Source organism: Siniperca chuatsi, linkage group LG5 (genome assembly GCF_020085105.1).
Source record: "Siniperca chuatsi isolate FFG_IHB_CAS linkage group LG5, ASM2008510v1, whole genome shotgun sequence".
In the NCBI taxonomy this organism is placed as follows: Eukaryota; Metazoa; Chordata; class Actinopteri; order Centrarchiformes; family Sinipercidae; genus Siniperca; species Siniperca chuatsi.
The window spans coordinates 18,063,732-18,081,900 of record NC_058046.1 but is presented as its reverse complement, the minus strand read 5'-3'; the positions used below and the strand labels follow the sequence as shown (position 1 = coordinate 18,081,900).

At 39.1% G+C, this 18,169-nt stretch overlaps 1 protein-coding gene across 3 annotated transcripts; it reads left to right on the top strand.

Annotated features, from left to right (window-relative positions):
* The first annotated feature begins 324 nt into the window (after positions 1–324).
* On the top strand, positions 325–18,141 carry LOC122876466 (apoptosis-inducing factor 3). Of its 3 annotated transcripts, none has more exons than XM_044196852.1 (21): positions 325–816; positions 5,243–5,452; positions 8,287–8,464; positions 9,523–9,632; positions 9,774–9,883; positions 9,987–10,031; positions 10,126–10,222; positions 10,366–10,478; positions 10,822–10,908; positions 11,039–11,130; positions 11,226–11,356; positions 12,346–12,461; positions 12,634–12,705; positions 13,238–13,301; positions 13,459–13,535; positions 13,611–13,728; positions 13,833–13,931; positions 14,147–14,222; positions 14,583–14,687; positions 16,634–16,654; positions 16,789–18,141. In XM_044196852.1, exons 2-21 carry the CDS (start codon positions 5,422–5,424, stop codon positions 16,829–16,831), a joined length of 1,785 nt encoding a protein of 594 aa, XP_044052787.1. In that variant the 5' UTR covers positions 325–816; positions 5,243–5,421; the 3' UTR covers positions 16,832–18,141. The 3 variants fall into 3 exon arrangements, with proteins under 3 accessions (XP_044052787.1, XP_044052785.1, XP_044052786.1); XM_044196850.1 differs by having other exon boundaries at positions 326–816; positions 8,251–8,464; XM_044196851.1 differs by lacking the exon at positions 16,634–16,654 and having other exon boundaries at positions 332–816; positions 8,251–8,464.
* The last annotated feature ends 28 nt before the right edge of the window (positions 18,142–18,169 follow it).

Genomic DNA, 18,169 nt, shown 5'->3' with positions numbered 1-18,169 from the left:
TGTAGGAGCTGTTTTAGTGTTTACAGTGTGCAGCAGTCTGAAAAGTAGTTTTTTTAAGATGTACAATAAATGTCACACTGATAAGTTTTATCAATGGCTGATACCCCTGCAGCAGCACAGGCATGCATCACAATGCATGCACAGTAAGGAGGCAGAGTTATATGTGGGCAGTCAGACCAGTCTGTGCACTAGTGGGGAGGGCAGCAGTCTTTGATCAGGCTTAACTGGCAAATCAGGTCTTTGACATCTGCATCTGAAAGTGAGGCTGAAAGGATCTGTAGAGAAAAGCAAGCAGCCTCCAGGAAGGAAAGTTTGTTTGTTTGTGTGTGTGTGTGTGTGTGTGTGTGTGTGTGTTTGAGAAAGAGAAAGGAGGGGTGGGAGGACGAGAGCAGGGAACGGTGAGAATTCATGCTGTGTTAGCATCCCCTCAGCAACTCAATCAATACTGCATACAGCTGAGGAACTGGCAAAGGTCCTCCGTGCTGCATTTGCAGGCTCAGCCAGGGAAAGAGAGCAACTCCCACGACCGGTCGGCTCAGTCTGCTGCTGGAGGGGGGCTCTGTGAGGGGCAGAGCGCGCACACTCACACACTCACACACTCACTAGAGCCTCTGCTGCATCAAGAGGCAGAAGAGGAGAGCGGAGGAGGGTGCAGAAGGACGCGCAGACTGGGAACACTCCAGTGGACAGAGCCAATCCCGGAGAGGGACAGGATTGTTAGGAGACTCATGTGCTAATATGCTGCCGTGCTCCGCAGGGGAAGCTGAGCACCAGGGAGTTTGACAGGATCTCAGTGCACCTGCTCCATGCACACCGGTAAGCTCATTTATTCATTTTAGAGTTAGGGAAATATAGCTCTGTTTTATTGGTTTATTGGTTAATATGATGCGTTCATGTAATGCTCTGCATATAATAATATATAATAATTTCTGCAAGTGGATTTCCCCTTTGTTGGTGCATGGGCACACAGAGTGCTTGTATTGAAGTGGTTTGCTCTGTGGTTCCCTGGGGAACGATGTACTTTGGTGCAGTATATAAAACTGAATTCACAATAGCAGGAGCTACAGTGCATAGTGGCTTTGAATTTATGGATCGGTTCTGCTACACACACTGGAAAATTAGACCAGATCAAAAGCTCATCTACAGGGCTGATTAAACTTTTAATAGTTAGTACATCAGTAACCACACAGTACATCTCACAATCTAATACTTTCTATTGGTTTTGATAGCAACTTGTGTGTGTGTGTGTGTGTGTGTGTGTGTGTGCATGCTGAGAAACTGGTCAATAGCAGAATTGTTATATAGAAGCACAGCTCCTCTGTGGGGGTGTACACCCTTCTCTAAACCACAATTCTAGTTTTCCATGACATCATGGAGAGGTTATTGCTCAAAGCAGCAGCAAAATGACCTGAAAGAAGTCAGTAGTGCCATTGTTAACCAGCTTTAGCTTTTACGGTAGAATATAAAATACACAATGTAAATATTGGGTCAACTTTATACAGGAGAAATGGAGAAAGTAATGCAAGATGTTTCTCCTTGATGAATTTCTTTGAGTGCTGAAACAATGCTGAATGACAGTATAATCATTGTTTTCTGGAGCCACGTGGCATCCACGTATTACACTTAACACTAAAGGTTTGTTTTTGAAATCCTTTAAAAGCTTAACTATATGACCTCTGTTGCCTGCTAATGACAAAAACATGGGTCAGACTTTAGACATTATATTACATTATTTTTTGTTTTTATACACACAATATGCACATTTTAGAAATTGTTTGGGACCTTATGAAGCTGTTGTCAGCTCTCCTGATCTTGACTGTAACAATGTACTAGCCATTACCATTTAAGTACAAGCAAACAATATAAACATTTGTACAAACTTGGTCAAGAATGGTGGGAATGAACTTGCTCACAATGTCTGATTGTGTCATGTACTAGAGCTTCTTACTGGGGATTGTGTTTAACTGTCATCCACTCTTTATTCTTTTATAGTTAAGACACGTAGGCAATAGAATAAATAGAAGTCAATCAAAAGCTTCTTGGCATTTTTGGAAACATCCTGTTGACCCAGTTGACGAAGGTGCATAAATCTAACTTCAAACATGACCTGAGACACTTCACTACTTTCCCCTCGCTTGTGCCTCCTTCCATTGTGAACAGTCAAAATATGAAATGCTAAAAAGATCAAAGATTACAGTTGGTTTACGCAATCGGGATGATTCCTTGGCCTTATCTTGTATTTCACAAACCAGGCGAAAGAGGTGTGGCCAAATATTGAAAGTACAGTTAGATTGTTGTGAGCTCTGAATCCTTTATCAGTTGAGGATCAGAGAGCCCTAATCGTTAACTACAGGCTAACATACCTGCCAAGCAAGTGTTTGAATAAAACAGAGGCCGCCAGTTTGGATTGTTGGAGGTGAATGACCCAGCAGCTCTTCTTTTATTCAGGTGCTGCTGCAAGTCCAGGGCTTGGGAAGTGCTGTAAAGTGACATATAATTGACAGGAACAAATGAAATGCCCACTTTTACCTTTGTTTTTGTTTTTTACTACATATGGATGTTACAGCATTTGCTCCTCTGCTGCTAATGTTTAATGGTGAGGATCAGGTGCGTTACTAGCTGGAATATGGGATATTTGCTTTATATCTGCATTATAGAGCGAAGCTCTTCTGCTGGGGTACTTTGTACAAATGTAAAGACTGATGTCCCTTTTTCATGAGTGCCCTCATGTGGTGGGTTCATCTTTGTAGAGCAATAACATCACTGTTTGCTGTTGTAGAATACATTTTGTCCACTTTTGAATGATGGATTTGTCTGTCAGATCATAGGCACTTTGGTGCTCAACATTCCTGCTTTTTTCACTCCTAGTCAGTTTATAGATCGGCCTCCTCGCCACCAACTAGGAGCTGCATTGTGCTAATTCTCCCCTCTAGCATTCCTGTAACAGGTATTACATTTGTAGGGACATGAGTAAAACTGACAGCTTGTTTGCAGGCAGGATTATTAGCACTGCTTGGGGACAGGCCCAACAGTGAGAGAGCGGGATCTGCGTCATATGTTGTGAGGACCAAATCTGCTTAACCTACTTTAGTTTTTGCACAAAATATCTTGGGTTTGCTGGAACTCCAGCATGGCAACTCTTTGCGATTTGTTGTTCATCCAAATTTCAGTGGTGACAAATTATTAAAGGGGCAACGTGTGAGAGAGAAGTCTTCCTACGTAGCCTCTCTCTTCAGAAAGTGATTTGATATGTTGCTCTCTGTATTTAGTGAAACAAAAAACATCAAAGGCTCTGCTGTGATAGCATGGCTGTTAACTGAATACAGGAAAATGTAAGTGCTTCACGCGGAGATTGGGAAGCATAGTGCAGGAATACAGACCAAAAAGAGGCTTTTCCACTTGTGGGAGATCTGACATAACATTAGAGCCAAAAATCATCATTTGGTTTAATCTATTTTTGTACAGTATTTTTGGTTTTACATTACTTTCAGCAACAACATGTTCAGTGAAACATGTCTCAAACAGTGGTGAAAGAAGTATTTAGATCCTTCACTTAAGTAAAAGTACTAAGACAACAATGGAAAAATACTCAATTACAAGTAAAAGACCTGCATTCAAATTCCTATTTAATTAAAAGTACAGTAGTTTTAGCAGCAAAATATGCTGAAAGTATTGAAAGCAAAAGTACTGGTTCTGCAGTAAAATGTCTCCTCTGACTGATATATTTTTACAAGTGATATTATTGGATTGTTAACAGTGATGCGTCCATGTGTAAGCAGAATTTTACTGTTTTAGCTGGTCAAGGTGGAGCTAGTTTAACTACTTTAAATACAGTCAGGTAATTTAGTCCATTGATTCCCCAACCTAGGGGTCCGGCCCCTCCAAGATAAATCTGAGGGGTTGTGAGATGATTAATGAGGTAGGAAAGAAGAAAAAAAATTCTACTACACAAATCTGTATTTATTGTTTGGACTCTTCTTATCTTTAGCTTTTGTGTGAAATGTGGGATAAGTTTGCCTTTCTGGGTAGTAAACAGTTATTTCCCCCTTTGGTGGAATTGCTAACAACTCATAGACATCTGAAATATAACAAGGGGCCACTCTGCTTTTTGTAAGAGGTCACAGGCCAAAAAGGTTGAGAATTACTGATTACATTTTTGACAATGTGTTGAAATTTTATAAGTTCATCATATGTTTTCTTGTTTTACCTAAAATCTTAATCTGCATAACTAAAGCTGTCAAATAAATGTAGTGAGTTCAACATTTCCCTCTGAAATGTTGTTGAATGGAAGTACAAAGTAGCACAAAATGAATATATTCAAGTAAAGTACAAGTACCTCCAAATTATACTGAAGCACAGTAAATTAACATAATTACTTTCACCCACTGCAAACAAATACATAGTTTAGATAGAATAACTCAATCTCAGCTGCTCAGTTGTGGCCAGTCAGAGCAGATCTTTCCATTTCACTTTAGTTCTCGGGAACTTTTTCTAAGCAGTGCTCCATTCAACACTGCACACTTTTTTTCTGAAGTTCAAGGACATTAAGATGTGCTCAGAATATCAAGCAGTCCTTTTGGTTGTACCTCAAAAGGATAATTCGGTGATGGATTGCACCATGTTGGGTGATACACCTGCCATCCCGCATCTCGCTCAGATTCATAGCAGCCAGTGCTCTGTGAGTAACTAACTACTGTATGTGTGGGTGAAATACCAGAGCTGGCAGAAATGTGAGGGCAACATGGCAACAAAACAAGGGGGATTTCAAGGGGCCCCTGCTTCCCTTTAAAGCGCATTGTGACGAGAAAGTTAATAGGTGTCGGAGTGCTGTTAATATTTAACGGTTTCCCATGTAATATGCATGAACAACGGTAACAATGTGTGTGGAAATGTTCCTAATTAACACAATTGCTTCCTTTTTACAAGCACTAACATGTTATATAGACACACACAGAAAATAATTGGAATATCTTTCCTTGGTAGTCTAATCCTGACTCTTTCAGACACTTTTTGTGATAAATAACACAAACACAGCCAGTGACTATGACTGATTAGAAAACCCAGGACCAAAAAAAAAAAGTATGGAGACAAATGGGGACCAAATGATTTGTCAATTTGATAAACTAAAAAGCATTGACAACAGCATTAATCCTGTTATCAGACTTTACACTCATGTAAACCAGTGAGACAGATCTGTCAGTTGTGTGTGTGTGTGTGTGTGTGTGTGTGTGTGTCCATGCAGATTATGTGGAGGAGCTGACGTGTGCGATGGACAGCCTGGACCTGCAGGTTCTCATACACACAGTTCTGTGTTATTGTCACCTCCCAACCAAGCAGCCCAGCCCGAGGATCTGACCGCGCCTCCCCTCCCTCTCCCCCCTCCCTCCCTCTCCCTGGGTGTCCCTCAATCTTGGGCCCACCATGGGAGGATGCTTCTCCAAACCCAAACCAGGTAACCAGCATGTTTCCCTATCTCAATCAGGTGTAGGTGAGTTCAGTTTGAAAGAAATGATACACCAAACAAGCACAATAACAGCTATTGTGCAGGTGAAGAAAAACAGGTGTTTCTAGAGTACACTCACCTACAGGAGGAGGACAAAATAACATCAACATAACATCTTACAGTCTTATGTACTGCAATACAAATATATAATAAAACACCGCTATGGTAATAAGTTTGTGCTGTTGTTGTACTGGAGGTGTTGTAAGGTGTTCTTGTTATTTTGTCCACCCCTGTAGATGCTATCCTGTTTTTAGTATTTCCAGGAGGGTTGGGCAATGTGGTTGAAATAATTCTCACAATATTAATAATATTTGCAATATTGTTAATGATATTTCCTCTTATTGAAATATTAAAAAGTGTCAATAAAATAAGTATTTTAAAGAAAAGTTTCAAAACGTTTACAAATGCACGCATATCCAAACACGTTAAATCCTATAGGTGCTGGACCAAAGTACATTACTCCGCGCACTAGATAATACTCCCATGAAAGAAACGTTTCACAACATGGCAGTCCATGTAGTACTTGTAAACATGAAGTAGAGGAAAATAATACAGTGATAATAGAAAGATCCATTGATTTTGCTTTTGATTCCAATTAAAATACGTTATTGTTAATACAGGAAAGACACTCTGTCCATCAATAATTTTTAAAATGTCAATGAATCTAACTGAAAACACATGTTTGAATATTGTACTGTTTCCATGGAGAAACCAGTTATTTTTTTAACAATTTGTTTAAAAAAAAATGTAGGAACAGTTTGTTCAGTTTGAATCATTTTCAAAGCTACCTACTGCCTCCAAATCCTGTTATACATGTCCTCTCATATCCTGCCTCCTCTGTTCGCGCTATAGTGTTTTGTGTGGGAAGAATTTTAATGCTCTCTGTGGCATCTTTGGTCAAGATGATTACATACTAAGACATGAATATCAAAATATGATGCTGAAACACGTGTGTGTATCCATTTTAGTGTCAGCATGGCTAAGAGATAAGCTATCATGTTTCACTGCAGTCTTGCAGCTGATGATAACACACTGTACTTCCCATTCAAGTCGATGGAGACACAAAAGCTTTGAGATCAAATCATCTGTTCAGTACATCTCATGGAGGTGAAGTGAGGAATGAGGGACTAGATGTCTGTGTACAAATGATTGAACAGAGGCTGCTGGCTGCTGGCCTCTGAGGACTAATTAGTCAGTGTCTAACACAGTGGGACCTCCAGCTAACAATCAATAACAAATCAATCGTATCAGGAATATCTATTAAAATAGTCTTTCACACAGGAAAGGTTTTAGATAGATTGTCTTGTCACATAAAGAATATTGTGTTGCTGAAAAATCCACCAAGGAGACTTTGAGGAGACAGTGAAATATTTATGTTACATGTTTTACTTGCTTTGGCAAGTCTGTTTCCCATGCCACTAAAGCCCCATTGAATTGGATTGAAAGCTTGTTTACCCGCACAGAAAACAAAGTTTTCTGGAGTAGCACAATTTGAATGCATACTTTTTTACCATCATTTCTGGAGGAGCTGCTATCATCAGAACATAGATAGTCTTGACTAATTAGAAAATAAATCAAACTATATAAAATCTAATCATTATAAATCACACTCCATGATTTATTGTGTTTATTTTGCTTTGCTAAAACCAAGAGAGATATGGCCTAAAATTGAAGTGTGAAGTATAAATGAAAATAACTCCCACTGAATATATGGTAAATATATAGTAAATTGGTACCATGACAGGGTCTATGAGGGAGGAAGAGCTTATAGACACAACATAGCATAAAAATGTGAAGAAATACAGAAAGGTTACGAATAGTGTGAAATTAAGGATCTAAACCCTGTGCTCACTCACAGAGAAATAAAATGTCTGTGTTAAAGCTGAAAAGATCAAAATAAAAGCATTACGGAAAATATTTTGGTACGTTGTTCTAAACCAGGTAACTTTTTAGTGCTGATCACCATCAGTGCGGTGATTTAGCAGCAGACATTACGGCAGCATCTCGAGATTCTCTTCAGCTGTGGAAAGCTTTCTCTTTCTTTTCTCCGGCAATTGCACTCACTATTATGATTTTCCATTGATTTTAATTAAGACTCGCTCAGCAGGAGAAAATTCCAGCCAGATTACTGTGTAAGAACCGGATGATCAGCACATTTTTCCAGGCGAACAGATAAAGCCTGCTGCAGTGCAAAAGGGAGTTACACAACCATTTCTTAATGTTCAGAAATATAAAACCAACAGCAGCATCAGATGTCATCAAAGAAAACTGAATGTCTCCCAAAAGACAGATAAATATACTCCATTCTTTTTTTTCGTTTCTCTTTAGGAAAGCAGCAGAACAGAACAAAACACAAAACACTGCTGGTTTAAGCAGGTTTTTGTGTTTATGTCAGTTTCCTTTGTGGAAATTTAATTATTTGAGGCATTGTTATCCGGTCAAAATCATATTTTCCAGTCTAGTAAGTTAATTTAGATATAGACAGATTGAGAGGTATGGAGAGTAATGTGTGGTTTGTTTTAAATTCAGTAGCAAAATGTTGAGCTATCCATCTCAGTTTTTGTGGATTTTCCATATCACTGGTAAATTTGGTAAAACAGTTTTAAAGTATGTTTGGCGCATGCTCTGCACGGGAACGTTTTGGTGCTTTGCATGACTGATTTTCAACTGTTGTGTGTTTTTAAATCTGGATTTATATTGCATGTTGAATGAATGATACCTAAGTTAGACGTGTCTGTGTTGTGCAGTTGAAGTTAAAGTGGAACTCTCTCTCCTGGAAAAAGAAAAAGAGGTGGACGGGCTGTCACCTAATGGCAAAGCGAGTCCCTTTGCTGACTGCAGACCTAACGGGGCCCTGGGACACGGCTCTGATGACGACTGTACCCCGCCCCCCCTCTACCACAAACCACGGGACTATGTGGAAGCCTCTGTCTGTCATGTTAAAGATCTGGAAAACGGACAGTAAGAAAATGAAAAACAACTCTTTTTTTTCTTGATACACCAGCACACATGCATGAGGAGGTAAATAAGCTGTTGTGTACTATTATGATGCACATAACACAGATGTTAATCAAACTGACAAATATATTAGAGTGAAATGAAGAAGAATCCAGAAGGATATACATCGTACACATCTTAAAGGGACTCTTCACACAAAAACACAATAAAACTAATTTTTCCTTTATTGGCTCATCAGAGATACATTGGTATCAGCGTATATATGTTGGTTAATTAGTAACAAGACATTGCAGTACAGAAATACTAAGAATATGTTCGCATTAATTTAGAAACAGTGGTAGGATTACTAGTTTGACAAGTTTAATTTTTAATTGTGAAATGTCCCGCTCAGCACAGGCCATCTTCAAGCCCGACTAAGTAATTTTTGCTGAACAGCGACCACAAGTGACAATTATGGGAGAATGCTAAAAACTATGACCTACTGTAACAGTAACATAAGTAGAGAAGAGTCATAAAGTAATTGAACTCACTCAGTAATGTCAGTTACACAGCAACTTCTGGTTGTAAAGTTTGATAACAATAGCTAACATTGGCCACCATAAGCTACTGTTCATACCAGACCAAGTAAGGCTGCAGCAGCAACACCCCAGAGTGTGTGGAATTGAGCAAGGGTGGGTTTTATCACTAATAATTTCAACGTTTAATTTGTAAGAGGAAGATTGTATCATTTCTTCTGTCAAAAGTTACTTGGTCTTGCTTTCATGGTCACTAATAACCAAATGAACCACTTCTGGCGTTCATCCAGTATACATGATTAGTGTTTTTGTGTGAACTGTGCCTTTCATTTATTTGGCTCATTGCTGCTACCAGAGTGTAGCTTAGCTGCATAGATTTACCTGCTGAATCACAGAAGGTAAGTTGTAGCTGTAGTTGTCGTCATGACATTTTTCCTCCAGGTTGTTTTTCATCTGTCAAAATGGCCTTTGTGTGTGTTTCTGTGAAGGGTTTAATCATAAAACAGTTATGAATGCACACGCACCTTTGTTGTTTTTGTGTGACAGGATGCGAGAGGTTGACTTGGGAAGTGGCAGAGCTTTGTTGATCAAAGAACATGGGGAGTTCTCAGCCATGGCCCACAAGTGTCCACACTACGGAGCACCCCTGGTCAAAGGTGAGTCAAATATTTTCAGGTGTGATTTTAACATTCTTAATAATAACAATAATAATAATAATAATAATAATGATAATAATAATAAGAAGAAGATATATAATATCATACACTTGACATTCCTTTCATTTCCTGTCACTCCAGGTGTGTTATCAAAAGGACACGTGCGCTGTCCCTGGCATGGGGCGTGTTTCAACATTGCAACAGGAGACCTGGAGGACTTCCCTGGGCTGGACAGCCTGCCTACCTTCCAGGTGACCTTCCCCGCTGGTGCTGTCTCTTAACACATTCCCTGCCTTATCATGTCTCTAAGCACCATCAAAAAGTGTACACATCGCTCATGTCTGTTTGCTCCAGGTCCGAGTTGAAAAGGACAAGGTGATCATTCGTGCAAACAAGCAGGTAACAAGAAAAATAATGCGGAGAAGTTTGTGCAGGGAAATAAACAGTCCACCTGATTGATCTGAGATCTTTTTAAAAAAACAAACATTTCCAGGCTCTTCAGTCGCAGAAAAGGTCGAAGCCCATGGCCCGATGTTCAGCAGTCATTAACTCCAGCACGGGCTTCAGCCATGTTCTCATCATTGGCTCAGGTCAATGTGTTTTTGTCTCTCTTTCTTTATTTCCCACTACTCCAACAACAAGGATCCACTTGTATTTGATTCATTTCTCAGAGATGATTCTTATTAGCAGCATCATCCTTCACTTTCTCTTTTTATGGTGGACGTCTCCGCAGGTCCAGCAGGTCTGGTGTGTGCAGAGACACTAAGGCAAGAGGGCTTCACCGATCGCATCGTCATGTGCACCATGGACAGACATCCTCCATATGACAGGCCTAAACTGAGTAAGGTTTGTACACAGACCCTGACCACGTAAACTGAGACAGAACTTACTTTGCCGAGAAAGTTACATAACACACTGCAGAGGTGCTGCTTTGGTCAGCGGGGCTAAAACAGGAGGAGCTCTTTGGGGAAGCACTTCACAGCAACACAGATTTAAAGAAAGTGACTTGTGCAGAAGTAAACAGACATAACTGAATCTAAAAGGATGTTTGAGCTTGAAAGAGATTATTATTGATTGGCTGATTACTTAACTCTTGCTTTTGGAAAGACTGCTTTTGGATTCAGGGATTTTATTTCATTTTATTTGATCTTTTTATTGATGTGCTCAGCACTAACTTGCTGACCCTTAGTCTTTAGACAGCACAGCAGAGCAGCTGAGATTGCGCTCCATGGACTTCCTACAGGACCATGACATTGAACTGCTCACAGAGAAAGAGGTGAGAGGAGGTGATCTGAAGTGAAGACTTAAGATTTAATAATGGCTAATGATAAATCAATCAATGAATTAATTAATTTCCTCAAAAATCTAACGCATAAACCTGTATGACCCCACGATGTTTGCTTTAGGCTGTGGCCATAGATGTGAAAACACGATCTGTGACCTTTGAAGATGGCTTGAGGATGGAGTACAGGAAACTCTTTATTGCTACAGGAAGCAAGTGAGGAAAAACTTTTATTTCACGTGATAATTAAGCAGCTGAGATTATAAATTCATAAACTGACATCTGATTGCTTCCATTTTCCTGCTTAAAAGACCCAAACCAATGAACTACAAAGGCAATGATGTCAGGAACGTGTTTCATCTCCAAACGCCTGAGGACGCTAACAGCATAGCGAGGCTGGCCAACAACAAGAACGCAGTGATTGTGGGAACATCATTTGTTGGTGAGAGACACATTTACAAACACATTCTTCTCATTTCTGACAAATTAAGGGGAAAAAAACACCAGAAAGTGAATTAGTTAAGTGCCATGATCTGCCAGAACAGCTTCAGTATGCCTCGGTATTGTTTGTAAAAGTTTCTTAAACTGTACTGGAGTTTCCAAAACTTGAAACAAAATATATTCCTTAATTTAGTGTTTTAGTTTTAATGGTGTTGGAAAGCGCTGTCAGACACATTGGTGCAAAATCTTGGGCTTGTATTTATCAAACCTCTAAGAATTACAGCCAACTTAGGAGTAATTAAGTTCTTCTCTGAGTGTGAAGTAAAACACATTTATCAAGTGACTTACTGTACTCTGACTTACAGTAAAGTGTAAGAGTGACCTTTAAGAGCAGCTCTCAAATGATCACATGATTGATCACATGTATTAACAGCCAATCAGAGACAAGGATTGAACCTACATCTGCTTCCCTGCTTAAAAAAACCTTACATTTTACTCAGTGATAAGTTATTCTGCAAAAAACATATTAACATATAAAAACATATAAACTGGCTGAAATGGAAACAAAAGAAAACCAAACTGGAATGGGATAGAAATTCTGCAGCTTCAGAGAAATAGTTTTGTAGAATCCAAAACATGTCTCAAAAGGTGTGTGCTCACCTGTTTCTGTACTGCAGCTATGAAAGATCTACTGATGGACAACTCAAGATACCTCTGGAGCTCTCTTTTAAGTAATAAGAAATTTGATAAATAGCTTTTAATCTTAAGTTTACAAATAAGTAAAAATGACAGATTTGTACTTTTAACTTTTTAAGTTCAAGTTTTCACTTTTTGCAATTTGATAAGTACGAATCCTGGTGACTGTGAAAGCCGTAACATATGATTCACATCATCTCGTGCCCTGTATGGTAGCATCCGCATCTGTTATGTTTCTCCACTCATTCATTCAGGTTTTTCCTTTAATTTGTCGTTTATTTGTTGTGTTGGCAGGTATGGAAGTGGCTGCAGCTCTAACTGACAAGGCCCACTCGGTCTCTGTCATTGGGATCGAGTCAGTCCCCTTTAAAAAAGCTCTCGGGGAGAAAGTAGGGAAAGCCATAATGAAGGTGCACCTCCAGAATACTATCATCATTGCTCTCTATGGAAAATGCAAATCACGTTTTTTCTGATCAATACCCCAGTAACCACAAGAGAGAGTAAATCTTCTCATCAGCAAAGCAGACACATGCAAATGTTTTCACACGGTTACCCTGTCTGTGGCATGTTTTGTCTTTGCAGCTGTTTGAGGTAAACAGGGTGAAGTTCTACATGCTGAACGAGGTGTCAGAGATGATTGGCCATCATGGACAGGTATTCAGAAAGTGAGAGAAACTGCATGACATGATGCTCAGCAGCACTATCCTCTCTTGTTTAATTCATGATGAAGATGAGTCAGATAAGAAACATGAGAAAATTAACCAAAATTAAAGCTGTGTAAAGGAGTGTGTCAACTTTAAAGCCCCTGAAAATTTGCTTTCATAGTATTTTTCTTAAAACATTAAATGACTTTCTGAGGGAAGAACCTGGACACTCAATTAAAATGGTGGAGGCTAAAATGTAGTAAGCAGGGTGTGATTTTGGACACCACCGTTTTCCAGCTTGGAAAAGCAAGGACAAAAACACAATGACTGAAATCTCTTACGTGAAATGACATAAACAACTCTAACTTTGTGTGTTTAATGTATGTATGAACCCATCACTCATGATAAGAGGATGGCAGAAAAAAAAGGTTTTAGAGGCTTTAAGAGTAAATTTGTGTTCAACTCATAGAATTAATAGAAGTGTGAAAGCTGTTAGTGTATCATATCTAGTACATGGACATTTTGTTTTCCCTGTTACACAGCTGAAAGAGGTGGTACTGAAGAGTGGAAAAGTCCTGCGGGCAGACGTGTGTGTCATCGGAGCAGGTGATGTCAAAGATGATGTAAAATTCACCTTCGCTCAATATCTGCAGTGAAATGTAATCAGCAGATGATGAAACTCCCTTTTGATGAATTTTGAATTGTTGGTCCTCAGCAGCTCCATATTCAACCTGTTTTCTTTTATGCGTCTCCTCTCCTGCAGGAAGTATTCCTGCAACAGGCTTCCTGAAACAAAGCGGCATCCACATGGACTCCAAGGGCTTCATCACTGTTAACAAGGTATTTTGCAAAGCCTGAAGCCTGAGTGAAAGTGTTTTGTCCCATTTTGTTAATTTACCCTAAACTTTCTCCCAGATGATGCAGACAAATGCTGATGGGGTTTTTGCTGGGGGAGATGTGGTGATCTTTCCTTTCCCGCCACGCAACAACAAGAAGGTGAACATCCCTCACTGGCAAATGGCTCATGTACACGGTGAGTGCTACAGCTTGATCCTTAGATACTGCACATCTAAGGCTGTTTACATGCTTAAAGACAAGCATGTAAATGTTTCTTTTTGTTTTCGACCTTACTGACAGGAAGGGTGGCAGCTCTCAGCATGATGGGCAGAGCCACTGAGATCAAAACTGTGCCTTACTTCTGGTCAGCCATGTTTGGGAAGACCATACGCTATGCAGGTAGGTACAGGCCTCTATCTTTGGATTAAAGAGTGTTTGCTTTAGCAGTGTTAGTCAGTGATCAGTGTTATGAGGCAGAGAAAGATCACAGGTTGTCAAGTGTAGTTACTCCACTGCCATCTAGCTGTAAAAATAAAGACCTAAGACTGAATTGAGTCTGAATTGGACTGTTTTTTGACAAGTACACACATGTATATAATTTTCTATTTGTGAAGGTTATGGTGATGGATTTGATGATGTCATTATACAAGGAGATCTGGATGAACTGAGATTTGTGGCTTTTTACGCCAGGTATGTTTTGTTTTGTGTTGATTCTTAGTTAATTTTTCATAACAATCTTAAATAAACTGGAAAATGTAAGGTAGACACTTAGTTTATCTTATACTTATACCAACATGTTACTTAATTTATTTCTGACCTGTTTATAGTGTATAATATCGTTTTCTCTTGTGTGCACTGACGTAAAGACGAGCTACTGGAACAAAGAGTTTCCCTACGGGGATCAATAAAGTATTTCTGATTCTGATTCTGATTCTGATAGATGCATATTTGGGTTTAATTTGTGTTATCTTCTCTGTATTTATGAGCCTACTTTAGTCTTAAATAGTGACTCTTGGTTTCTCGTTTTTTCTTCCTCTGGCCCATCTATAGGAGTGAGGAGGTGGTTGCTGTTGCCAGCATGAACTATGATCCCATTGTGTCCAGAGTGGCAGAGGTCTTAGGATCTGGAAAGACGATTAAGAAACGAGATGTGGAGTAAGTTTCCTTCCCAGACTTAAATCTGGTCACGGTTACAATAGCTGTTATGTTCTTTAGGGTTTTACTGTGAAGAAAAACAAGTGTTAAAACAAATGTTATCACTGATGAAAACACATCGAGTCGTGGGGCTTGTGACTTTAATCACATGGAAAGTATTATACAAGCCAACATGTTGGCCTATTGAAACTAGACGTCAGAGTACCACAGAAAAATAACACCAGTTGTTATTTTGCTTAAGTGACGTGTTATTTTACAGGTTACGTAATGTTGTAATGGTCAAGGTTCATTCTTGACTTCGGAAATAAAAACAATCCTAAACCAAGGTCCACTTACTGAATTCAGTTGTCATGGAGAGGGAAGACAAAGTATTATACATAAATAAATACTTAATTAATAAATAAATAATAATATAGCCGGCATAGCGGGTTCAAACCTTTTTTCGCTGAAAGGAAGGAAGCAGCTCGACGGGCCAAAATTAAAGCCACAGGCAGCAACGAGCAAAGTCACCTCAGCTTGCTTAATTCTGTTTGAAAGGAGTGAGACCAATCACATGCTTGCCTGCAGCGTTTCAATAATTGCACACTCAAAGTTTCGCCATTCGTCACCCCTTCATCGGATTTGAACAAAACTTGGTGTGTATGTTCAGGAGATAGTGTGGGATGTCTATGGTGTTTTATTAGGATTGCTCAAAGACATCTTGAGTTCTGAGCAAATATGTGATAGGCCACTCCCACTTGCACCAATCAATATGGCACTTTAGATTTTGGTTAATACTTGCCTGCAGAGCATGCACACCGAATTTGGTGAAATTCTGTCCACCAGGTTTTTAGGTACAGTTTTTTGGCATTTGTGGCGCCCCCTATGGGTCAAGCTCATGCCTATTCCCAAACACGGACTGAAGATTTCTCCCAAGATTTGTGATGATTGGACAGTTGTTAATTTTGTGCTAAGCCCCGCCCTTGGCGAAGATATTTTGGTTGATGGCGACCATGTTTTTTGACCGATCTTGCTAATTTATAATAGAAAAGTGTAAATCAGTCCTGCGATGCTGTATTAAAAAATTGGTGTCGATAGAGACAAAATTCAAAAAGTGCTATTCATTTTACTGTTTTTCACATTATGCAAATTAGCAAAAAAATCCATCACGGCGGACTTTAGTGTTCCCAGAGGCTTTTTTGTAGAGGACATTGAGCTTGACTTGTGAGAGAAATTCAGTCGGATTTACGGTGTGAGGGGCGTGGCCTGTTCAAAATTGCATTTTTGGTCCTTAATTACAGCGCCACCATGTGGCCGATTGGGCTCATATTTCTGTGGAAGCATTTGCACATCATTTCCAGTTATTGGGCCAGGTTTTGTGTTTCTAGCTCATTCCAGCTCATGGAAATTTGAGCCGCGGCATAAGACAAATAATAATAATAATAATAATCATAATAATAATAATAAACTGGCACAAACACAATATGGTTCTACTGCTTCGCAGTTTGAACCCTAATTAATAAATACAACAAAATCATGCTCAGAATTTCATACTTATATATAAAATATGAAGTTATATTTTATATGATTGCAATACTTTCGTAGTATATTGTGTCATTCATTATCTGTTTATACAGTACACCAGTCACAGAGTTAAAGTTGTTGACCAATACATTAATAAACACTTAAAAAATGTCATTGCATTTGCATGTCTGTTCCTTCATTATTAAATGTGAATATTATTATTATTATTATTATTATTATTATTATTATTATTATTATTATTATTATTATCAAACTATGGGACCTGTAAAATAAAGTGGTACCACACTGATGTCACGTTGCTGTACTTGTGTTACTTTATTGTTATTGCATACATTTCTGTCTGTTTTGGTCAGATTTGACTGTAGTGTTCCTCACGTCTCTAATGTCTTTCATTTCTAATAATGCAAACTCAAAATTTGAAGGATGTTAGCACGGATGGGCAAGTAAGAACAAATATGAGCTTTTTCTGTTTTCCATTTCACTCATATTGACCATGTGTAGGGAGTTGTCAGCAATCGACCTGATAAACATGTACATGTGTCTCACGGCTGTTTTTTCTGGGGGGGGGGGGTTGCAGGACTGGAGACATTTCTTGGTTGATTGACAAAGGCTCTCAATGACTTCACATCTGAAGGTCACAAGGACAGACCCAAAGTCCACCTCAACATGGACATTTATGGTGCTGAGACACTGAGCAGCTATCCTGGTCTGGACACACACACACACACACACACACACACACACAAACACACACACACTGGAGGCAAGACTGTTGGAGACACACTTCCTTGAGGATGACACTGAAACTTGCTTTTGTTCCTGAGAGACACTTTAACGTGACAAACGGAGCCATGAGCGGTCTGGACACACTGAATCACTGTCTCGGAAGGTCTTTTATGACAATGTTGTCATGTTTCACAACAAAGCAATATTGGATTCAGCCTCTGCGCTGCTGCAAGTTGTATCTACCTGTACACTTTGTTTATAAAAAGCCAGCGATGGGCATTGGGTTTTTTTTGTACAAATAACATTGTATATAGCTATAATCCTGAATGCACTGTAACAAAATAAGAACATACAATTTGAACTGAATTTTTTTAAGTTTTAAATAACAGATTTGGTTGTATGCTCGCATACAGGCCTTAGATCTGCATGGTATAATTTACTATAACAGGAGTTCAAAAAAATAACGCCCTAAACAGAGAGTTTTCAATGTAGATGCATCAGCAAACAAAGCTTAAATCTGCTAAAAACAAACTGCAAAATCACTTGCAGCAGAACCCTGAATGCAGCTTTTAACTGACTCACTAACACACACACACACACACACACACACACACACACACACACACACACACACACACACACACACACACACACAGCAGCTTTAATTCATAAAATTTGTAGGATTACAACATACCTCTTTGTATCGGTTGCCTTGCTAGTAGATTGCACAAATGAAATTCTAATCAGACTTTAATCACACACTAGTGCTTGCACAGTAGAATAATGTATTTTCTAATAAACAGATATCACCCCTTTAGACAAATCCTACAGTAGCTTAAGGTTATTTTTGATAGCGGTCACCTCCATTGGGATATTCTTTGTTACTAACTCAGGGAACTGAGGTTTGTAGCCTGGGCTTACTGGGGTTACTCGTCTTTTTGCAAGAAATTAATTTGTTGCTTTAATATTTTCCCCCCAGTTATTGTAATTTCACAGATTCTCTCATTTTCATTCAGAACTGCTTGTAATGGGTATAAAGCGGATGCTTGATTACATCCTGGTGTGTTGATGATCCCAAAACACTTGAGCCCTGACACACAAGTCAACACAGTTTGACAGCTTAAAAAGCATTGTTCTTCCTACAGAGAATCCTGGGATGGCATTTTTATAACTAAACTTTGAAATAAAAGTCTTCCAACAGTAACTACTTACACAGCATTTCATTCTCCATG